General features: G+C 32.2%; 1 protein-coding gene across 9 annotated transcripts in view; it reads right to left on the reverse strand.

Moving 5' to 3' along the window:
* Window positions 1-1,199: 1,199 nt before the first annotated feature.
* LOC126808750 (endophilin-B1) overlaps window positions 1,200-25,902 on the reverse strand; it is a 48,579-nt gene continuing 23,876 nt past the window's right edge. Inside the window, exons 4-12 of one of the 9 annotated variants that reach the window (XR_007674741.2) lie at window positions 20,589-20,722; window positions 19,658-19,750; window positions 17,794-17,826; window positions 14,740-14,757; window positions 13,189-13,278; window positions 12,541-12,641; window positions 11,735-11,768; window positions 9,191-9,248; window positions 4,725-4,742 (exon numbers count right to left, since the gene is read on the reverse strand). Coding sequence is in view for 8 of the 9 variants with exons in the window: in XM_050533686.1 (XP_050389643.1) it covers window positions 4,635-4,742; window positions 8,124-8,334; window positions 12,541-12,641; window positions 13,189-13,278; window positions 14,740-14,757; window positions 17,794-17,826; window positions 19,658-19,750; window positions 20,589-20,722 (788 nt within the window). In the remaining variant the exon portion in view is untranslated. Of the gene's footprint in view, window positions 4,743-8,123; window positions 8,335-9,190; window positions 9,249-11,734; window positions 11,769-12,540; window positions 12,642-13,188; window positions 13,279-14,739; window positions 14,758-17,793; window positions 17,827-18,777; window positions 18,805-19,125; window positions 19,156-19,657; window positions 19,751-20,588; window positions 20,723-25,902 lie in introns of those variants that run through there. The other 8 variants (XM_050533686.1, XM_050533691.1, XM_050533688.1 and 5 more) reach the window with 8 other exon arrangements.

Genomic DNA, 25,902 nt, shown 5'->3' on the forward strand with positions numbered 1-25,902 from the left:
TTTTTTCTTGGCTTAGTGTGTTAGTAAAAATGAAACTGACTGATCCACAGGCCCCCTAGTACGACTGACGCAGCCATGAGCCGAGCACTTTAAGTGCAAGCTTTCCAGCGGGATGCTAGAAGATTTTTCAGAAAACACTTACAAAAAGGGAAAACTGACTACTACGCATAGTATTTTATTATATTTGTTAAGAATTTTGCAAGAACTACAAGTACTGTGAATCTGTGACAAATTCTGAAAGTGATCATTACATCATTTACATGGACCTATATCTTCCACGATATACATAAATTAGCAAAGATATGACTATGTCATATTGTCATTAAGCGTCCACGTTTTATCAAGTTTGACCACCGAAGGGGATTTTGTCATGGTTGACCATGTCCATCAGTTAACGCTCAACCCAGTCCCCCCCCCCACCATATTTACGCCCCTTCCCCCGGTCAAAGGATTCTATAGGAATTGATATCATTATAATGGACGATTTCCTGAATTCATGTTTACTTCCCGATCTCTCTGCCTCAAATCCTGAATATTCAACAAAACCTGGGACAAAATGTAAAACCTATCACACAAATGGGGGGGGGGGGGGGGTGAAAGAGAGAATTGCTAGAAAAAGAGAAATCTGATTTCTGATATTGTTCTTCAATGTGACCAAAAACTCCATTATTTTAGAAAAAAAAATCCCAACAATATGGTGCTTAGTAGAATGTTCACAAGAGGGGCACTTAAGACCTGTGATGACAAAAATGAAATAAACAATCTTTAATATTCAAAGCAGTTATTTTACCCCGGATTCTAACTTGTCAGGGTTAGTGATGTCAAACAATGTAAACACTGATGTGGGGTATAATTTAAACGAACCCTTGACAGCAGGGATACTTCTGGGTAAAATCATTCTTCCTGAGATTGCACACACATGAGAGAAATGGGGGTATGGCATCCATTCAAAACAAACTAGGTTATTTTGGGACTAACATGATTTAATTTTTATTTTAATAAATCTTTTGCACGTTGGGGTCCTTAGCAGTGGGAGGAATTTGGAGGACCCAGAAAAGACCCACGAGAATGGACAGGGAATCCAAACCATGTTACTTGACTCAATGACGGACCTTTCGATCTAAAGTGCATGTATTAATCATTTGGCCACTTGACCACCCCCTCTGAAATATGTTTCTAAACAAAATAACAACAACAGGTTTTTAGATGTAGATGTTTCAATTATCTTATATTCTTAATAATTTTAATACACTAATAACAATATTATATAGCAGGGCATTAAAATGAATATATACACATGCTAAGTATATCTTTAAAATTATAATATGGAAAGTTAAAGTCTGATCCTTGGTAGGTTAGGAATATTTGGACTAGCAACAAATGTTACAGCACATTTATTTAATCATTTAACTACTTGTAACACAGATAGTGCTGAACACTAAGTTTGGAAGTGAAAAAGCCTTTTTGCCTTTTGTGTGGACATTCAGAAAAATAAAATTATGTAATGTGTAACTTCCTATAATAGCCAAGTCTGGAATTTATCTTTTTAATTTAGATTAATTAATTGCATGTATCAAGGCTCTGGTTTTGGTCCATATTTGTTGATCTTGACTGAATAAATTGACTTGTTAGAGAATCTACCTGTAAGTCAATATGCATGTCATAGAATTAGATATATTTAATCCAAAATCACTACAGTTAAATTTAGATGTCTAAAATTGTCATTCTTCAAAAAAAAACCCCAAAAAACTGAAATAAACAAATCACCAGAAAAATTGACCAGCTGGCAAAAGCCAGAAATGAAAGCCTCCTTTGGATTAAGTATATACATGTTAAAATATTTAATCATTAACATGTAACACTAACACTTCAATTTCTTCAGACATCTTTTTAAATTGAACTAACTCCAAAAAAAAAAAGTGAGAGCCTGTATGTGTTGGTAAAAGGACCTTTTACATTTCTACTAATATATATTGTAATGAAACACACTCCAATTCAGACAAAGTTATATAGAATGGTACCCTAAATTTAAACCATATAATATAATTATTATTAACACTAACATAAACCACAGAAAGCTAATCTATTTATTTTCATAATAATAACTGCAAGGAACCAAGCATTTTTACAAGTATTATGTATTTCTTTTATTTGAATATTCATAATAGATTTTGAAATTTAACAATTGAACATATCTGTCATTTACTACAAAAGAGGTTTCACGGTCTATTTATTGATCACATAATCAAAGTACAAGTAACCATTTAAAGCAACATTTAATAAAATAGATCACAAAAAGATAGAGCACTTGTAAGCACAAACAGTTTGTATGTTCATCCAAAAAAAAAACCACAAATAATAATAAAAAAAAACCTTGGCCAAACAATAACAACAACAAAAAATTTATAATAGTTTAATGATGTACAAGAATTAATATTTTTAATTACATGTTTCTCCATATCTCTAATTATTCTACATGTTAATTTACAACCTTTATCTTTTTCGTTGATTATTAGCATTTCTAGTCAATCAATCTGTCTATGTACATTTCCATTCTGAAATCATTAAATAATCATCATTCTATGTAACTTCCTTACTTCAAATGAGTCGTGGTTACGATTTATATAAGTACTGTCTAGAAAACATACATCTTAGATTTTTTGAGTACATAATCCAAATATGTGAAATGCAAGAAGTGTTAAAAATTCACTTGGACAATCATAATACTTCTACGACCAATTGAAGCTCTCAGATCATTACCAAATGAATATATAATTGGCTAAAGACGTGCATTTAAAAGCTACTGGCTCAAAAAGACATAAATTCAATTGGACAATCTTAATACTTCAACCAATTAAAACACTCTGATCATAACTAAATGAATAACAATTGGCTTATAAGAGATGTATTTAATATGTAAATCTTGTAAGTCAATCTTATATTGTTGACATATTGATGATGTTTGTTGGGAAGTAATAATATGACAATTGTACGATAATTAAAGATACTCATGATATTTGTTGGGAATTAACAACTGTGCGATGGTCAAAGATATACACTTTGTAGGTAACTTTTTTTTTGTGAAACTAATTTACAATTTATGTGCATTGTAATCCTGAACATATTTCTTCAAGCCAAAAAGATGTAGTTTTTAACTGTCAAGACTCCCTATTTATGGCAATACTAATGTTCTAATGTTAATGGTTACAGGATAGTGACTCAAGTAAGCAAAATCATTCATAATGTACATCATAATGTTCTAAAGATAAAAATTTGGAAATCTGTCACAGAAACATCAATCATTCACAAGAAATAAGAAATATTCATAGAATAATAACATTTTTAAGAATGACATTACACAGTATCTGTAATCCATACATATTTATATAAATATATGTAAGATTTTATTTTACATAAATACATACATAATGTCTCTTTATTAAAGAATTATTTATAAAATATTAAAATATTAAGCCACACCAAAATAGAAATAACGTTTGAGAAAATACAAACATTATATACCTTATACTGAAATGATCTGACCATGTCACCATAGACAACATTATTTGTGCATTTTTAGATGAATAAGAACACATAAGAGTTTTGCATTAAACAACTTTTTCTAAAAGTAAGTGGAGGCTCCAGGACCTTAATCACCCACCATTTGAACAATCCTTCTAATAAGATGTTTAGGACAGGGGTGTCAAACTCATTTTGATTCAGGGGCCAGAGATATATAAATATTTTAAAAACAAAGCCAAATGTCTTTGAACTTTACTGAATTCTAAAAACAAAGACAGTTAATTTTTTAGTCTGGTTTCCAATTGCCAAGCTATAATATTGAACACCACAATCGCTTGTATTACATACATCTTAGATATCTATGACATACAGTACAGAAGTCAGATTTTTACTGAAACCGGAAAACAATAATAAATGATTTCCACCACTAGTTTCTAAGAATTATCGACACGTCAGTTTGTTGAAATTTGTTCCACGGGCCACATTTAAACCCTTGTTGGGCCGGATCTGTCCCGTGGGCCGCATGTTTGACACCTCTGTTCTAACACCTTCATAACCCATCATTTGAACAAGCCTTCTAATAAGCGGTTAATCACCCATTATTTGAACACGCCTTCTAACAAGCAGTTAATCACCCATTATTTGAACAAGCGGTTAATCACCCATTATTTGAACAAGCCTTCTAACAAGCGGTTAAGCACCCATCATTTGAACAAGCCTTTTTAGAGTTTCTAATTAATCACCCATCACTTTGACAATCCTCCTAATAATTGTAATTTCCTTGAATAAATCTACAATAATCAATCATTTTCAAAATACTGTTATAAGGCAAATAATTACCCTTTCCTCTTTGCCCCTTTAAATGTTCCAATGTCCTAGTAGTTGTATAAAACATTTTTATTTATCAACAAATTCATTCCCTCTATATCACTCCAAGAAAAACTTCCATGTCAGAACATAAGCTTGATGGGCAAAAAAATCATTCTTGTTGTTTTTCCAAAAACTGTCAAACAAAATTCTATTCAGGTTTAGCCTAACAATAATATTCTTTTAAAACATATACATATAAACAAAACAGATAATATTTAATCAAACTTTCAAAAAAAAAAAACCTATTCCAAAATCTCTAAATATGTTAAAGGAACTACACCATGTGTATTTTTCTTTTCAGCCATTAACCAATCTGGATCCAAACCCGCCACAGAATATACCATTATTAACTGAAATAAAACAAAAAAATTATATGCTTTGGATATTAATTCACTACATCAGGTGGTGAAAAATGGATAATTTGATGTAGATGTTTACTAGGTTCAGGCTCAACAATTAATGCATGATTGAAAAGTTTGACCAGTAATTGATGGAAAAGAATCTGTCTTATCTCCAATACCCTTTGCCTGTTAATAACTCATTTCAAGACCCTCCAATCCACAAATGGAAGATAGGTTACCATGAAACTAAACATAAACCCACAGCAACTAAGTCAACTGACCAGTCCAAAAAGGTTATGTCACATTTCGAATTTTCATGTAAAGAAAAAGCAATATCTTTATAATGTACAATTTCATTGTTACGTTCACAATATTTATATGACATAATCAAGGACAATAACAAGTGGTATACAAATGATTCTTTCAGTCATTTGAAAGATGCATATAAATTTCACACAGATCATATGATAACTTTTGTTGTTAGAGCATTTTTAATACTCTACAAGGTGAAACAAGGGCCATAACTAATGTCTTACTAATGTCAACAATGGAGCATTCACAAGATTCTACAAAGTGAAACAAAATTCTTAACTATCTTACTTATGTGAAACATCATAAATTTTTAAAAATATCAGAAAACAAATGTCTGCTAGGTTGATACAAGAAATTGTGAACGACGGATGTATAGATGGCCAGAAGGGGATGACAGCAATATAGTATACAACTACATTTGGGGGTATAAAAATGAACCCATTTGTTTTATTTTCTAGTGAACTGGTAACTATTGAAATCAAACAACTTCTCAATGAAGGCATTCTCCTAAGCCTCTTCTATTCAAGATCTTGAAAGGAGCAAATCAAACCAGCTAATAATGTGTACTGTCCAGTGTCTATAGATATTTGAGGCAAATGCATGTCATAGTTGAAATCTATCAAAATCCTGTTTATTTTATTACAAATTATCACGCTTTCAAATTTAGACAAAATTTATATGGTTCATTTTTGGACATTTGTAATACAATTTTAAGTTGAAGTTCAAGTCATGAAAGCATTTATATACAGAATTAATTAAAAAAACTTAAAAGTAGAACACAGAGAAATAATAATTAATGTAATGTACTAAAAATAATGAAATTTAACAACACTATATTAGATAATTACAGATACACACATGTATACAACATCTGTAAGTTTATAAAAATAAAACAACCCAAAACAACAATAAGTGAAAAAAAAGTTGGAATATAGTTCCAATAATTAGTCCAAGGGGACAGAATATAGTTTTTTTTTTAGTACTTTCACCATTTCGAAGTTTTTCATGCATATTAATGAAATAAATACAAATGAAACTAAACATTTTTTTTTATAATGCCTGGGACTACACCAATTTGATTAAATTCAGTTGATTTTCAATTACTATTTTTCTTTCATTACTTAATTGTTTAATATTAACTATTTTGCCAGACTTTAATGAAAGTTTTAGTGTGTCGCTAGGATAATAATTTATTTAAATAAATAAATGTCTAATCAATAGTTTATATAACATTTCAAGCCTAAAGAAAGACCTGCAATAGGCAGATTTAGCTCTTGTATAATGTATGTTTAATAGATTGTCAATTCAATATTATTATTATACAATCATAGGAATTATTCTTATAAAAATTTGAAATAGTATCATTTTTCCCTGGAAAACTAAGTCTACATAATGGAAGTGAGCAGTTGTCGTGATTGCCCCTTTGACACTTTCAAAAACTCAACGCTTTTGTTTCAACAAGAAATTGCTAAATTATTTGTCAATTTCTTAACTGACACTGGTGAATTACAGGATTAATCTTTAACTTGGTAGGACTGTTTATATTCTAAGGCTTTACATATGACTTTAAACATAAAGCAATTATCTCTTTAAGTATTCTCCCAAACAACAAGTGCTTTATACAAAGATAAAAATAGCAGCATCTATATACTAAAAGGTTTGTTGGTTATATATGTCTTTAAATAGTGCACATATAGAAGACAAAAGATCAGATGATAACTTACCACTGATCAAGTATAAATGTCACATGATCATTTTTGTAAGAATCATTTTCACTGTGCCAGAAATTAGGTGATAACTAATTTTATAAAAGCTAATTGTGAATAACAAATGGTTTTCCTAATAGATATGCATGTGCATGTGGGTATTTAAAATTGTCCATATATAAATAAATCTACTCAATTACCAGAATGTACAGAAAAAAATAGAAGCTGTTTGGATTAATACCCCAAAGTACAGCACTCGAAAATATGACAGACAAATAAACAAATTTGTTAAATTCTAGATTCATCTAGACATTTAGCGAAGAAAGAGCTCAAAATAAACTGTGCTTAAGTTAAAAAAGATAGATTAAGTTATGGAACCCGATTACTGTCTAATAAAAATAATAAAAAGCTCAATCAGCACTAAACTAAAACAAATCACTTGAAGCATTCATGTATCTTAAACAAACTTAACTTAAACAGATGAGAGCGTATGTTTATCTTAGGTAAAATTCTCAAGTTAAAGATACATTATCCAAGAGCTAAATCTGCTTATTGCAGGCCTTTATTTTGGCCTTAAATGTTATATAAATTATCAATTAGACATTTATTAACTTGCCAAGACCATAATCAACTGTCAATGCCATCAGATGCTCAAGATTTTCAACGAATTGAAACACGATTGATAGTTAATGATTTAAGTAAAAATTTGATATCAAGCCTTTGTTTACTATCGTAACAATGGTAGCAATGACAATTGAGACTCAGCTATTTTCCAAACAGTCCTAACATCGCTTAGAGTGAAGTAATTTGTCGGAAATTTTCAAGGTATTCCCTTTTCATTATCTAGTTTTTAAGTATTAGAGTGAGAACTGTCAGCTCTTTATCTAAATCTTACATAATGCATATTTAACATCTGGCTCGTAAATCAACCTGTTATGCAATCGGCAAGCCAGAAAATTAAAGTTATTGAAAACTCTATGTATTAAATATGTGTTACAGTAAGATGAAAATGAATGGCTTATTATAAAATGTTAGTAACTCTGCTAACCTATTATTAGTAGTTGATGCTAGTTTATGAGAAAACCTGAATGTTTTAATATGGTTTATCACCTAAATCTGGTTCATCAACTAACTTTTCAAGAAACTTATAAACCTCCAGATTGGTGCACGCTATGTAGTTTTTCATAGAACATATTTATAACATACAATACAAAAGCTGCAAAGTGTGCTGAACATTAGTTTGCAAACATTTTGAATGTCTGTCAATTTGACAAATGCATTGAACACCTAAACTTCAAATAATGGAACTGTATTTGAGGTTTATCTCATAAACTAGACTGGAAGAATGTTGCAATGTGTTCAACATAGTTACCTCATCAGCTAACAGTGAAAGTTCTGAGGAATTGGCCGCTTCATAATCATATAAAACACGAGCTTGTTTTTTCTCTGTGGGCGTGGCAGCTGTGACTTGTATTGCAGGGGGTGCTGAGGGTTCAAGGGGGTTGATATTATTTGTGAACGCGGATGAGGACTGGTGCATGTTGGGTAAATTACCGCCACCTACATTAGAGCCAACGGAATAACTGAAATGACACAAAATAAAGAAAGAAAAGAGAATAAGACTGAGAGACATTCATAACCATGCAACCATTGGAGGAGTCTTCACACAAAATCAAAATTAAAAAAAAAAAGAAAAGAAAAAATAGTTTGTAATAAATTCTCTTTGTATGAAGTCAGTTCCATACTCTCTGCAAATTTTTTTTCTTTTATCGCAACTTCCATTTTACCAGAATTTACAAAAATCCAACTCTTCACAAAATTTTATTCAAAATTTGAAAACTTCAGTCAACCATTCATTATCCACTTCCAATGTTCGCTATTGAAATTGAGAAACCCAAGTATATTTGGTGTGTGTATTGCTTCTTTCGATTGGCTGAATGATTAGGATCACAAGGCAAGCTTCACTGAATGAATATCAAGATTGAACTTTCAACATGCTGAAAACATGCACAATCCAACACAAAAAGCATGTCACAATGGAGGTAGAAATATTTGGGGGGATAACTCACATTTAAAGCCATGAAGCAAGCACATTCAAGGGATTAGTTTAGCAGAATTAGTTAACATCACTACATCTGATTCAAAAAGATATATGTAAAAGCTACTTCCATTATAAAACAACAAATCTTCTGTTTCTTTATGGTAAATAAATACATATTTCTTGATAACCCAGTAATCAATGTCTGGATGATCAAGAATAATAAACAACCTCATGTAAACTGATGTTAATCAAATTCTGTTAAACTAAAACACTATGAAAAAAATAAATATACGTTTAGTAACTGTAAGAGTGTAAGTGCAACTATATTGAACAAAAAACACTAAATTAACTAATATGGCTATAACATGTATAGTATATAAACTATATTATATTCCTACCCAATATAAAATGGTGATAAATGTGGAGTTATCAGTTTATTCAGCTGTTCCAGGACTACTGCAATAAGATTTATAGATATATCTACTAATTAATCACAAAGTTTACATACTAAGATATCATTTTTGCTGACAAACTAATGTTCACTGGACATGTCTACATTACTTATTGCATAAATTCTAACATAAATAGGAATATGTGTCCACGATTTGACTCAGTAAACAATACCTGAAAAAAATTGTAAAAAAGTCTCTGATTTGCAGAGTGGATGCTGGACGAGTTAATAGTTAAATGTGAGCATACAAAATTAAAGATTGAGAAAATTATTAAATAGGTATCCAAAATTTGTTGCTAAATTTAAGGTTATATGTAGAAATTGAAATAATGTAGTAAGGTATTGAAGCATAAAGGAGACATAAAGGAGTATTTCTAACCCAATGGAAACAAGACAAGTCAGTCATCAACTGGACATGTTTTGGAAGGAACATGGATAGACAATCTCTGTGTTCTTGGTTATCAACAATCATACTAGTTGTTTATATTATGTTATAAGATGTAGTATATGCCATCTCAATTATGATCAGAGTCCATTTCAATATTCCTTCCTAACTTGTAGAGTGCAGGATAAAAATGATATATATTCAACTAATGGTCCTGGTACTGCGTGAGAGAGAGGGAGAGAGATTATCGTGCATACCAGGTCATTTCGGCGGGACCAAGACACGGTTCAATTTTGTTCAATAATTCGCTTGCGCGTAGGGGTCATTAGTAGTGGGAGGAAACCAGAGCACCCAGAGAAAACCCACAAGGTTGGAAGGCGACCCTACTTCTTGTCACGTACAACCGGGGAATCAAAACCATGCCAGTTGACTCAATGGCAGACCTTATGATACAGCACGCACATGCTAACTATTTGGACATCCCCCCCCCCCCCCTGCCCCAACTCACCTGGTATTGTACTTTAGTGAATGAGTTAAACATTTGTCAGAACAGTATGGATGATTTTATTTTTAACATTTCTCAAAAAAATAGGGATTGTTATGTTTTTAACATTTGTCAGAACAATATGGATGTTTTATTTTTATTTTTTTTCTGGAAAAATAGGGATGTCAGAACACTATGGATTTTTTATTTTTCAACCTGCCATAACTCTACAATTCTATACGACAGCTAGTTTAAATTTCAGAATATGTTCATTGACAGGTGACAGTAGTTTTGTTCTGTTTGGTAAAAGAAAGACAGAAAAGACATCATTTCATGACAACTTTAAGGTTCTACTTTATTCTCCTTATGATATTGTACAGACATATTTTTAATTTTGTGCATTTTTGCTAAGCAAATTAGACAATGAATTGCTTGAATGTGCAGAAAGTAGAATATACAGTGCCATCATACATCACAAAATTAAGAGATTTTAAGTGTGATAAAAGCCACATGAAAGGTGTAAGACAAATAAAAACATTCAATTGTGAATTTGCAATGAACAGTAAAATAAGTTACAGATACTCTCAAAAATATTTTTATAACAAACTTAGTGCTATGCTTGACCCACACAAGGTATATGTAGCCTAACATGATTTTGAACATTTCAAGACGAATGTTAGCTAAATAAAATAAGCTTAAGTATGGATTTTAAAAAATTTAGATCTGAAGATATTAGTTACACATGTGCCTATGTAGAATGCCGGTTTCATTACGGCTAAGAAAGTATAGCGTATAATAGTACACAAATGTAACAAAAGATCATAGCTATTAAACTTCATATAAGGTACAGAAATGAAAATGAAACATAGCAGTATTAAGCATCACCAACCCTATTCAGCTAACATACTTTTAAAATTCTATAGGCTACTTATTTGGACATTGACCAAACAATTGACCGGTTGCTTTTGGCTGCCCAAAAACCAAGGCAAATGTGTTTCATGAATGATCGATACCAGACCAAGCCCTCAAAAGGGCAATATGAAACAGTTTTCAAAGGACTTTAACTCTGAATATTGTGATTTAAATGTGATGAAAGTCAATAATTCACAATAACAACCCATTAAATCGCCCTGCTGACTGTGCTCATCAAAATCAAAAGAGACCAATGGGTTTTGCATTGAATATAAAAGACTAAATAGTTTTGGGAAATACATAAAAAAAAATGTAGAACATAATTATTATATATATCTGCCTGCATTATAACTGTTCAAATTTGCCATTACATATGTGTATACCTAATGGGAACTGTCACACACATGTATTAGATGTAAGGTAGCACTAAAAGCATAATAATAATATAATAAATTGTAACATATCAGTTGTAACATAATGTTCGTGTGAGTGTGATGCAAGCTGTTAGTAGAATACATTTTGTAATCTGAGTAAATGGATAATTATTTGTTAACAGTGTGCTAAACTAAATAGAAGAAATATTTCAGATAGATGTATATAATTCTTAATGGCTGAAGCTTGCTAGGGTTTGCAGATAATATTGTCTGTATTTATTTAATAAAATTTTTTAGGGTAATTTACTGATATTAGGTAGTCGTATGATAGCTGACCTAAGTTTTCAAATTCTGAAATTGTTCTTCAAAACTGGAAAAAGAAAGCAAGAAAAACAAACTATTTTAAAGCAGAAAAGCTAATATGTTTTGCCTTTTTAAAAACATTTATGTATACATATTAGTATACATAAAAGTATTATAGGTACATAAACATCTTTTTCAAAATTACTTGCATTCAATAAGATTTAATTTGTGAGTTATTTGAACATAAATATTTTAATAATCTGTAGTAACTATTTACCAAAACCTGCTGATTCTTATAATAATGAATTCAGCTACATGTATCAAATCTTATGTCACATGTGTATAAATGATAATTATTAGAACATAATCAATTATTTAAAGAATTGTACACTAGAATTTCACTGTAGGACTGGAGTCAGGGTCCAGTAATTACAATTACTGGATGCTGATTCTAGTATTTGAATAATCTATGTCATTATTCAAATTCTATTCCAGTGTTCAATTCAATAAGTATGATAAAATGATAAAAAAAAATGTGGGTTTTTTTTTGCGTTTTTTTTTTTAAGATTCGTAGATACTGTAAATCTTTCAAATCAATATATTCTTTTATTTGTTTATTTTCAAAGTAGTAAATTTTAAAGAATTAAAGTCATTTGCATTTTTTGGAAAATATCAAAATTTTCATGGCTTAATCCACGTTAATTCTATTGTAGTGAGATCTAAGTGTACATGTGAAGTAAGAAATATTTCAAACCAAGCAATGATAAAGCACAATAATCAAGTCAATACAGATGGAAATAAGAGGTTTTTTTCATTAGAAAACAGTTATTTTTAGTTACCTTCCCAACTGTCTCTGAAGATCTACCATATGCTGTTGACACTGGGCATAATAGGTCATCTGGGCTTCTATAAAATCATTCAAACAGCGGAGATGGTGGGCCTAGAAATATATAATTAAATTATATCTGTTAAATATAATTCACTTTAATCTATGCAAAATATGATTCATGTCATTTTAGCTTTAACATCTGACATGGACCTTAAATATGGTTGTGCAGATTTCATTTAATTATACAATAATTACTGGTATAAATAAAGACAGTTTTATTTTAATAGCAAATAATAATTGTCACGTATTTGGATGATAAAGTGTTTGTACAAGATAAAGCTTATATAAAGTTATAGTACAAGTTAAAGACACTTTAAATGACATCTAGAAGTATGGTTAACTATTCACAACAAAACACAAGGTATATGATGGATTTAACTACTTTTCTATTAAAATAGAGAAGTAGCTTTATATATCGATAGATATACCTTGTGTGTGTTTTATACTGAAAAATTAAAGATGATATAAAGTGAATGAATGAATCAACCGAGCTAATGAAGATGGTCATATAATAGTGCAAGTTAAAGATGATAAAGGGATAGTACAAGCTCAGTAATTTGTTGTATATTTTGGTCAATGTTTAGGTTTTTTAACTTACATGTGTACTGTTAATTCCTTCTAACAGTATTTTGGTTATTTCAGCTTGTCTGTCAAATTCTGTCTGGGCAGCACGAAGATCAGCTTCAGCCTGAAAAATATCATATAACATGCACCATAATTTAAAACAGCCTAATGAAGATGGTTCAAAATAGTAAACAAATAATGGTTAAAGCATTTTAAATTTTATTCACGATTTTACAATTAAGTTTTTTGTTGCAGGAGGATGTATGGTACTACATCAAGCTGAAATCAAACCTTTCTATTGAAATGAAACGAAACGAAATGAAATGGGGTATAAAATCCTAATTTTCTGCACCAACCCGAGATAATGAAGATATGTAGGCTATACGCCATGCAGTGTGCTATGATGAGGGAAATTTTGCGCCAACACCAGCACTATGGCTTACTCTTTTAATTCAATTTCAAAACTAGCGGGGCCTCCTGTCAATGGGATACATGGGACCTCAGCTTTTGAGATCATCTAAATGATTAGATGCTTTTCCTTAACAGGTCCTGCATCCTGCACCACTGACAAGTGAAAACCAGACTGAAAAATCCCAAGGAACTTTCTCGGTTAGATAGTCAGCATCATACCCCCTGAGCCACTGTGGTTCCACTTATCATATATGATTTGATTATTGTTGTAAAGCCATAATAATCATCCTGTCCCGTTGCTTCAAATGATAAATGTAAAGCAAAAATAATAACTAGCTCATATAATGCCTGTAGCTACAAGCTGAATACTCGCACAAAGTTTCTAAAATAATTATGAGTGAAAAATACATAGGTAAAAGTACAATTTAGCAGAACATCCAAAAGTAATCAACTCAAATGATAGGAAAAATAATAATTGTGCTGAAGCATAGAATAATCTACATGTAATATAACATAAAACCCCTTTATAAAATATAACCACTACAATAGTATTTAATTTTCTAATAATGTTACTATTGATTAACTCTTCTCTAGAAGTAGAACTAAAAGCATGTGTCCAATGTGATAGTCTTTATACATAACTTCTAACACTGCTGAACACATGAATTTGCGATTTTGATATCTAAATGACCTCTTAATGCACACAGCTCAAGATCCAACCAGTCACAATGGTTGCACATGACTCAGATGCAGCCAGTCAGAATTGGTGAACATGGCTCAGATGCAGACAGTCACATGATTCATATGCAGCCAGTCAGAATAGGTACCCATAGCTCATTGCAGCCAGTCAGAATAGGTGCACATAGCTAAGATGTGCTGCACATGGCTTAGATGTAGCTAATCACAATGGGTACACATTTTGCTAGATAGGAGAAAGACGTTGAGATTGATGGGGACAATTATGTATCACAAAAAATTCATGCATACAGGCTATCTCAATTGTTGACAGTCACTTAATTTTAAACATTTTACGCCATAAACTGTGAAATGCTGCTAATAGAAGCTATCAATTAAACCTATCATATGGGACACACATTTAGCTCCACCTCTTCTCAGCACCAACCAACCGAAAGAGGTTGTAGATCTAATTGACAATTATAATGTCAATACTAACCTTTGCTACAGCATCATCCTAGTAGCATGAAAGGAAAGTGAAAAAAAATAATTATAATTTAATCAGCATAAGAAGAAGATTCTTAATAGGTTTTGGTAAAACTAGAATTTGTAAAATGTAGAGTAAATAATATACATAAAGAGTGTGCAGCATGCCAGACTACATTTACCATTCTTAATTATTTGTATACCAATATTCCTTTTAGTAAATAAGTTTAAATTTGAGATTTACTAACTAATTTTACTGCAATGTTTAATTCCAAATTAAGATTAAGAATCAGTCAGATCTTGGTCTGCATCCTGAATGTTTTAATAAAATGATTATAGGTAACTTGTACTGTTCTGTTTGGATATTATAAAAATATTCCTTATTATTGATTTGTATACAATAACATCTTAAATAACTCTTGCAAATCATGCACATTACTTGCAATAACCAAGAAATTTATCTTAGAACAATAAAATCTGATGCCATTAAGAAGGAAATCTAACAAATTGTGAACAAATAAATAAATGATGCTAAAAATTGGAAAATAAAAACAAGACATGACGCAAAACTAAATCTGAAATAAAATAATTATTTGCCTAGGGTAATAAAGAAGAATATTCTGGTTCTCATCGTGTGGCTAAATGATTTATCACAAATATCACAATTCCAGGTTGAACATTTATTTAATCATCGTTTACTCATTGTTGAGTTACATATCGTAACCTATTTTTACAGTACATTACGTTACGCTGAATTCAAGTTTATTTACATGCAGTAACTAGATGTCTTGGTCTATGGACGCAAGCTCAGGTCATCTGGTTCTTTCATTACCAGATTATTTTTTTATGGTTTTACATTAAACGAACGATGTGCATGCAGCACATGCAATCTCAGGCCACTGTTCTGATTCTCTCTGAATCAAGATTGTGTATATATAGATGTTAATTTAACTCAAATACACCAGAAAAGGTTCCATCACTGTGAAGGAGCATCACTTTATTCTGTTCACTCATGTTATATAGCATCATATGCATATTTTAATACACAATTTTTTCCAAACAATGTCTTCAAATCATGCATTCTACTTTAGCACCTGCTACACATCTCTAGAGAAAACATCTATGAAGTCTTCTTAAGCAAGAAGCCCTCTAGGTCTCTGGAACAACTCTACAATCGAAAAATGACTTCTACTTTCACTGGCTTGTCTAAAATCATTGTAGTCAAAGAATGCAATTAGATGATTATGAACAAACATATTTGAATTTGTTTATCGTGTAATACAAATAACGTCACCACTGTAGGCTTAGGCTTACTCGTAATTTACAATCATGACATGGAAATTTACTAGAATGAATGGGTAAAAATTAGTATCATTCAACCTGCTTCAATTTTTATAACAAAGTTTGCCTAAGGTTATTTTGAATATAATAATATGAAATTAACACAGATGTTCTACACTTCCTTAATCAAGGGACAATAAACCAGATAGTCAACAAGTATGTTTTTAAAAATATGTAAGTTTACTACATATATTTTACTTAGCAGATCGTTATAACAAAATCTAATCTGACTTATAATGGAAAATATTTCAGAATTACTCTTTTTTTTACTTTTAATGAACTAGACAAACAAAGGAAGGGAATGAAATAATTTTTGAACTAATAAGCTCTTAGTTAGTATACTGTGATTAAGTATGGTCTTTATTCTATATTTGACCTTCATTCTGGTAAGTTTACCTTTTAAACATGACACAATACGGACAGAACAAAACAGGATAACATTACAAATAAAGATACAACCTATATGTATTGATCAGTGTGAAATCTATACTTGTACTTTGTGATTACAACCTACAGACTGAATCAATGACTAAAGTTGTGTACAATAACATGCAACTCAACAACATGAAATATATATCATATATCTACCTTACACTATAGATTAATCAATAGCTTTTAATCAAAATACTTAAGTCACTAGAGTATACACGTACAATGTTAATTTTCTTATTGAGCTGTGCCAGGAATTCTGGTCCAATAGTCTAAACTTGTCTATACACACTTTGCTATTTGGGTCTATTGAGTATTGTACATGTTTACACCATTTGATGTTCATCATCAGTATGTTCATTGCATGTATTAAATTAATTGGGTTCATTCAAGTTATTTCACAAGGATGTCACTTAACACCAACAATCATTAAATGATTTATTACATACATAAATAAATTTCTAATGAATCAACAAAAGGACAGGTATAGATATTTTAATCTCTTCACCTAGAAATCATTTTAACATGGTCTGCTTAATAATTGTAGACTTTTAAATATGGAAGGACATATCTAAACGTTTTGTAAGGTAGATACATGTATATAATATGTATTGGCTACACAAGTTTGTATATAAAACACTCCATTTTCTTAACTGATTTCCAAGAAAGAACAACATAACCAATAACAATGCTATTATTTTAACAAGATCTGCAGCTATTACCAATTTAAACAGATATGTAACATTTGTTATCATTGTAACTAAATCTGTAGCATCTGTCACCACTTTAACAAAATCTGTAGCATTTGTCATCATTTTAACAAAGCTGTGGCATTTGTCATCATTTTAACAAAATCTGTAGTATTTGTTATCATTTTAATAAGATCTCTTATTTAGCAATTCACCACAATTTGTAGATTTTTTTATAATTTAAAAAAGATCTATAAAGCAATTGTTGTAAATTTAAACAAGATCTGTGTAGCATTTGTTGTAAATTTAACAAACTATGTAGTTACTAGTATGTGTTATCAATTAAATAAGATTGGTAGTATTTGTTATCATTTTAACAAAATTTGTACAATTCATTATTACTTTATGATAATCATTTTAACAAAATCTGTTGCCTTCTCTATCATTTTAACAACATCAGTAGTGTTTGTTGCCAGATCTGTTACCACTTAAACAAGGTCCATAGGATGTTAACAAGATCTGTAACATTTTCTTTAAAATCCTCCTAACAAGATTTGTAGCCAATACAGTATAACATGACAACAACAAGCAGTAATGAAGGGACTGACCTCCATATAATATAGATCATGAGGTATATCAGTCTGAATAGCCGCAGATAAAAAACAAACAAAACATAAATAAAATATATGAAAATATCCAAACACCAGTTATAAAGGGTAAGAATAAAAATATACATGGTATAGCTTTTCATATAGAAAATGAAAATGACCCAATTAGAAAACACCATTGACATCAAAAGAGATACATTAGTTCAAAGTTCAAAAGAGTTTGTTGAATAATGTAAGAATTTCTTACACAAAGAAAGAAATATAAATATGTATAATTGAAGATTAATTCAGACACATTAGTTTATATTTCTACCTGTACAAGTATTAAGTCTGCTTAAAGATACAATCCCACAAAAGTATTTACTGGGTAGTTATTTCAATAAGAGTGTGTCAATTTTCGTATATATGAAAGTATAGACACTCAATATTACTAGAAAAATACTGGATTCCCTGAAAAACACCTGTAGACGAAGGTGTGAGGGTAGCCCTAAAAGGCAACCTGTATCCTTGAGTGACGCAAGGAACACTTTTTATGTGTTGATCTAATGGCTAACCGTTATGAGAACATTGAGAGAATTAAACGTTCAGTAATGAAGTTGGAAGAGGATAATCTAGGAATTTATTTAGGCTTTAAAAATGGACAAATACAAGCTGGGAAATAGATTCTCGTGGGATGACCTGAATAATATGAGTTTGAGAAAGATTTGAAGCAAACTTTTGATAGTTAAATTAGTTTTAATTTGTTTTAATTTGTTTTTAGTCCAAATATATCATCAAATCACACAGTTTGTACGCGAGAAGATATCTTTAATAAGATCAGCTTAAACCCATCCCATATGATTCTACAAGAAATACCATCACTAAGGAATGTTTAATACAAATTAGTCAGTTTAGGAATATTTCTTCATTCAAGCCACTGCTAAGGGGTTCAAAATTAAACATAAACAATGTTTTAAACTAGAGGTGTCACTGTTGTAAACTTACATTCCATTTCAAACCTGGCTGGTGACCCTTAATAAAGTACAAAGTACAGTAGCATAGTTCTTATATTAATCAAGTCGTCTTCAATAATCTTTCATATAGTTAAGAATGCTTCATTGTCTACAGTTCTAACCCTAATAATATAGGTAATAAAAGTAGAAATCATGCAGAATCTTGCATTGATACGCACTTTTGTTTATACCGAAGAAGGTAGCAGAAGGTGGGGGTGACAGAAAAAAAACAAAGCAGCCATTTTTTACTGCAACTTAAGAATAATGTTCTTATAATCTAAAATTAAAAAGTCTGAACTGACACCATGAAATTTTAATGCATAAAATCAATGATGGTCACCTCTTCAGGAGAACGTTTGCTTTCTTCACCCTACATGGAATTAATTACATAGTTATTAAAACTACTTTTAACTTTATAAATTACCCATGTAAATAGATTTTATGAATAGGGTACATTATTTTTTAAAATGAGCCTTCTAACATTTGTTTTATGAAAAAAAAATACAACATTCTCTACAAATAATAAATAAGGATCATACATATTATTTTGTTAGTAATAAAACTTTCTTTGGTTTACAAACTAACAAGTAAAAAAGTTAATATATAAAACTGAGCTGAAACATACAATGTATTAGGCAATTATAAAAAAAGACTTCTTGAAGACTAACTGAAGGGAGAAATATTTAATCAAGCATACAATTCATAATATTTTCATGATAGCTCTCATATTGTAAATACTGGTAATATAATCTAGGATAATAAGTACTCTAAAGAATAATTGACAGCATTATAAACTTTGAAATTATAATTTTTTTTATTTTATTTTTTTTTGGGGGGTTAAAACTGTTAAGCAATTCTGTCAAAGTACAAACCTGTTGCTGAGCATTTGGTGATTTAGCTTTTCTTAGTCGACTTTTAGCAGCATCTAGATCTAACCTTTTGACCTCCAATAATCTCTTCTCTTTCTGTAATGTAATAATATGTAATAGTTAATAGTACCAAAAACATTATGTACAATCAAGAATTCTTGAAAGACTGAACATTCTTGAGATGGAGACCTACGATTTGTTACACACATGTAGATACATGTATTTATATGGAGACTTTAAAAAGAGAGACCTTCAAAATTTGCCTCTGCCGCCCCTTTATAATTTTATTACCACTTTAGTTTAACACTTTCACTGCTGAGCTTAGACATACATGCTGGGTTATGTCCCTTTGTGGCCATTCTATTTAATGTGTATGTTTCTTTAATGTTATGATCAATGATGCTCTTGAATTCGTCTATCACTGGTATTATTTACATTTCTCATAAATTAGTGTAAATATCCCAAGCTCTGTCATATTCCATAACGGAATGACTGTCCAAGCTACATTTACTAAATTTATCAGGTTCTGAGCCTATCAGCACATCAATCATTTCATTGAAAACATTGTCTCTTGACCAGGGAATATTTCTCCTCACAGAAGCTGCTATTTAGGTATATAATCTAAAGAATATTACCTCTAGTAGATATTAAACTTAGATAATATGACGTCATAGTGTCACAGTAACGCAGTAGTACAAAGAAGCGACATAGCTTGAATATCAAATCAGACAATAATAACTAGGCCTATATTCAATTTTGCATCTATAAAGCTGGCTGATATGTCCACAAAGTGGGATCATCCTATATTGTGGATTGAGTATATGTTGCCGATGGAGGTTCATCCTTGTTTTTAGCATACTTATAGTTTTTCCAATGTACTGTCTATTAGTATTACAGCCATATATGTATAAATATGTATTAATTAACAAGTTACCATTATTGTTTTCATATCTCCTTCCAGGAAGTTCCTTAGTGGCTGTAAGAAGTTATTTACAGACTGTGTTACAAATTCTCTTTCTGCAGTTCCTATCTTTATTTCTGCTTGACCACATTTTATCAGAGCGTTACCTGAAAATATATATATAATATTTTTTTAATTAATGTATCAATTATTTGGGGTACTCAAGGAACTTTTAATATGCATCCAAAGTAAATGACGTTACAGTCTACTCTTATTTTGATTTCCAACTGTAAAGATATCTTAGAATGAACCTAGGATCTCCTTGTTAATTAACCAGTGCCATGCGCACACCACTGTTTATGTACGACGTCATAATGGGAACATACAAGGTCTAAATGGCCATGACTGATAATTGCTAGAAAGATAGGTAGCCGGACAACGAAACATACACCCACAGCAGCTAAGTTGTCCGTTCAGTCAACAAGTGTTATCACATATTTTTTCTTTTGTCAGTAATGAGAACATTTACAACACATGAAAATCTGATTACCAGTAATAACCCATGATGTAATTATCAGAAAACATTAGAATTTGTTTCGATTGATTGTCTCATGACCTTAAACAATTTATATTAACTTTAGCCTCTAGAGCGCCACAAGACTTTTCAGAGTGATAATTAACCATAACTCTGGCAGTAATTATCGGAAATCGTTGAAATGAATAGGATTTATTGTCTCATGACGTTAAACACTGTGTATAAGTTTAAAGTCAATCAGATATCACAGCAATAAAATCTTTGGCTTTGGGCAACAAATGTTTTCAGTTTTTAACATGAACACACAATTTTCACCCAAAGACATTTAGTATTTGTGTTAGGTTGACCCTTATGCATTAATCTCAGAGCCGATCTTCTATGAAACTAATGCATGTTAAGCTTTAGGATCCCTAATCCAGCAGGATCCCCAATGTGACTCAATGTCAAATCAATTAAAATGTTTAACTGTACTGGCACAACCTTTACTACATAGAATAGAGTTGTTCATGGACCAACAGTTACTGTACTGGGTGTCCTGGTAATACATGTATGCCCGGGAGAATTGGACGTATTGGAGGGTTTTTGTATTAGTTTTGGTTTTCTTCCATACGTACATGTATGTTAAGAAAATATCAAACAGTTCAATAAACCAGCGGCTGCCAGGCAGGATACACCCACATTTTACAAGAGATGGATAGAGAACAGCTAAAAACAAACATGATTTTTTGTACAATCAGGGGCAGTAATCCAGAAAGTTATGGTCTGAAATGCGCAAATATCAAAAGGGACTGAGATCTTTAGAATGACATGTTTTAAGTTTCATCAAAATTGGCTAAAAATTGTGACCTCTAGAGGGCCCACAACCTTAGTATTACATACTTTTACACAATTTGAGTACAAAAAGCGGCCATTTTGTTGAGCAGTTTCATTTCAATTTTCCCGAAATTCGAATTCAACCTTCATTACGTTGTAATGGTGATATATTTAAACAGTTTTTAAAATCGGAAAAAAAATTGTGACCTCTAGACAATGTGCAAGCTAAAAATGCGATTTTTTGAAAAATCAGGGGCCATAATCCAGGAAGTTACGTTTGGATATGCGAGATTATCAAAAGGAACCAAGATCTTAGTGTGTAATGGTGATATATATTCAAATGTTTTTTTTTTATATCGGATAAAAATTGTGACCTCTAAAGGGACCACAAGCTAAAAACGTGATTTTTTGTACAATCAAGGGCCATAATTCAGAAAGTTACAATCCGATATGTGCGAAAGGAACCATGATCTGTGGGTCATAAACATGTATTTCAAGTTTCATCAAAATCGGATCAAAACTGTGACCTTTAGAGGGTCCACAACCTTGATATACCATTCAGGAAATTACGGTCCAATATGCATAAATATCGATAGGAACCAAGATCTTTGGGTTATAAACATGCATTTCTAGTTTCAACATCTGATGATAATTATCACCTCTATAGGGTCCACAAGCTAAAAACGCGATTTTTCATAAAATCAGGGACCATAATCCATGAAGTTACGGTTCGATACACGCCAATATCGAAAGGAACCGAGATCTGTGGGAGATAAACCTATATTTGAAGTTTTGTTGAAATCGGATAAAAATTGTGACCTGTAGAGTGTCCACAAACAGGGGCAACGACAATATACGTCCACATGAAAATGTGGGTGTATAAAAAGTAAATTTGTGAAGGGGCCCCAATAAGATATTGAGCTTCAGGACCCCAAATATACTATTCAAAAAAAGTAGGGGATATTTGATTTTTAAGTGTTATTCAAGTCACCTAATGAAACTGACGAAGAAACAAATGACAAAATGAAATGAAGTTCACATTCATCGATTTATTCCAAATGATCGTTAGACTAAGTAAGGCACAGACTGACCATTATAAGGGTAAAATGATACCCGGGGTCAAACAGCAAAGTTACCACAGCATCACAACCAAGTCAGTAACGGGTAAATCCTCCTCTGTTTGCCAAACAAGCATTGATCCGACGTGGCATACTCCTAATGAGACGTCTAAGGTCATTTTGGTCCAGATTGTCCCATTCCTGTTGCAACGCAGCAGCAAGTTCTTGGGCATTGGCAGAACGTTGTTGACGTTGACGTAACCTCTGTCCAAGCATGTCCCAGACATGCTCGATGGGGGAGAGGTTGGGACTCAGTGCTGGCCAAGGTAATGTGGTGATGTTCTGTTGTTGGAGGTAACCTGTAACGATCCTGGCCCTGTGACATCTTGCGTTGCCATCCTGGAAGATGAAACGGCGGCCATGACGTCGTGCGAACGGCACAACATGGACTGCCAAGATGTTGTCCCGGTAGTACTGGCCTGTAACACGCCCTGCAACAACATGTAAAGCCGTTCTTCCAGCAACAGTTATGCCTCCCCACACCATAACAGAACCACCCCCAAATCGATCATGTCTGATGACGTTAACGTCTTGGAAGCGCTCGTTTTGACGACGCCACCCCCTCCTACGTCTGTCCAAAAAATCAACAGTGAACCTTGACTCATCTAAAAACATCACATTGCTCCAGCGTCGATTATCCCAGTGTTGACGATCCCTACACCAACGACGTCTTGCCTGAATGTGATGATCTCTCAAACAAGGGATCACGCGAGGACGTCGGGCGCGAAGGTGACCCCTATGCAGTCGATTCCGAATCGTCTGGCCACTCACTCTCACACCAGTGTCTGTTTGAAGACGAGCGCTGATCTGATTTGCTGTGATGACACGATTTCTCAAGGCCAAGGTACGGATAAATCGATCCTGGGCTTGAGTTGTCGCCCTTGGTCGACCTGAGCGTGGTCTGTCCTGTACAGATTGTGTATCACGGTATCTGGACCATAGCCTGCTTATAACAGACTGAGAAACATTCATCGTCCGCGTCACAACCGCCTGTGTTGTGCCGATCTGTAGCATGCCAAGGGCACGTAACCTTTCATTTTGGGTAAGCCGACACATATCAAAAATTGTTTTCTGGTCACTAAAACAATTAAACTGATGTTTCCACCCTGGAATTCAATGCCACAATGACTGTAACATTCAAAGTCAGAGTCGTGCAAATCTTGGGTTGGACCCCCATGATGATCCCAAGCATCACCTGCATTCCATGCGGTAGCTATTGGTGCGTTTGGGCGTCACATGTAACTGGAAATGTTTCTTCTATTAGGTTCTATAGGGACTTTTTTCGTAGTCATTTGCATATTTTAGTATTATGCCCCCAAAATCAAATATCCCCTACTTTTTTTGAATAGTATATGTAGGTCCGCTAGTGGTTTGGCATTTGCTCAAAGTTATTTTTACTCTTTTTCACATATGGTTGCATATATATATGATTTGCTGCAATCATCTGACTAATTCCTAATCACAAGTGTCTTTACTAACGAGAGAGAGAGAGAGAGAGAGAAATGGGGTTAACGTCTACTCGACACAAACTAGATCATTTAGGGACTACCATACGGTTCAATTTTATTTCAATAATTTGCTTGAGTGTAGGGGTCTTCAGAAGTGGGAGGAAATCGGAAGATCCGGAGAAAACTCACGTTGTCCTGTACAGCCGGGGAATCAACACCACGCCAGTTGACTCTGGCCATCCCCCCCCCCCCCCCCGGCCATCCTTTTACTAACAACAATTTGCAGAAAGTGTACTGATATACAATGAATTAATGTCATACTTTCTTGGACAGGCATCTAAGATTTACTTCATGTATAACAACCATTATTTTATATCTTCCAAAAGTTAAATGCCGTGAGGGACTCTAGATGTATAGATAATCGATAATATGACCATAAGAAAACTTTCCAAATATGTAATACCAATAATTATCATGACTCAGGATTATCCAGCTGTTCCAACAAGAACACTGCACTGAATAACATTTCTTCACATTGAATTACCAGTCTATACACAAAAAACTAGCTGATCAAGGCTACTTGAATCCAATAGATGGACACAGAAACAGCATCTGGATAATCAGTAGTAAAGTATCAATCGTGTAAACTGGTTGTTTACACTACACAAAGGGGAGATAATCAATAAATTGATTTCTATCAACTGGTAACCAGCTGGTTACAAGAGGCTATTGACTTGAAGATAAATTATACCAGACCTACATAAATACCTATAGACCCTAATCACTTGTCACCATGTTCATAAACTGTAACTCCTAACGAACACCAAATACACAAAATCTACTAAAGGGCAGTCAATCCCCATGTTTTGTTTGGTGATTGCAGATACATAAATAAATATAATTTACTTCTACATTTAACTTTATAAAATTGTACATGTATATCAAAGTTTTATAATATTTAAAATATAACAATACTATAATCTACCATATTCAGTGTAGCAATGGCTAATGAGCTGATTTTATTATTCAGGAAAATGACTTATTAATTGAATAATAAAGTTAGATTATATTACGATCTTCTACAAATTGTGACTTCCAATCTTACTATTTTCCTCAGAAAACAATAAGCTGACATGTACATGTGACCAGTCTGTTGAAGATATGTTGCCCTCGAAGTGTCTAGGTGACTTCTGAAATAAATACTATCTGGTCATTATTTCTGAGGCAAGCATAATATGAAATACTTATCTACCAATATTTCCTACTACAACCTGGGTGCTAAATTCCCATCTGTTGTAGGCTGTCACATTTTTATTTTTTTGTAGGCTACAGAAACACTTACACAACACTAAATATAGACCAGTCAGGCACACCATACACCTACCAGCAGCAAAGTCATATGTAATAAATCTAAAATCATTGCCAAAAAATCC

This window comes from Patella vulgata, chromosome 1, assembly GCF_932274485.2.
Source record: "Patella vulgata chromosome 1, xgPatVulg1.2, whole genome shotgun sequence".
Classification (NCBI taxonomy): Eukaryota; Metazoa; Mollusca; class Gastropoda; family Patellidae; genus Patella; species Patella vulgata.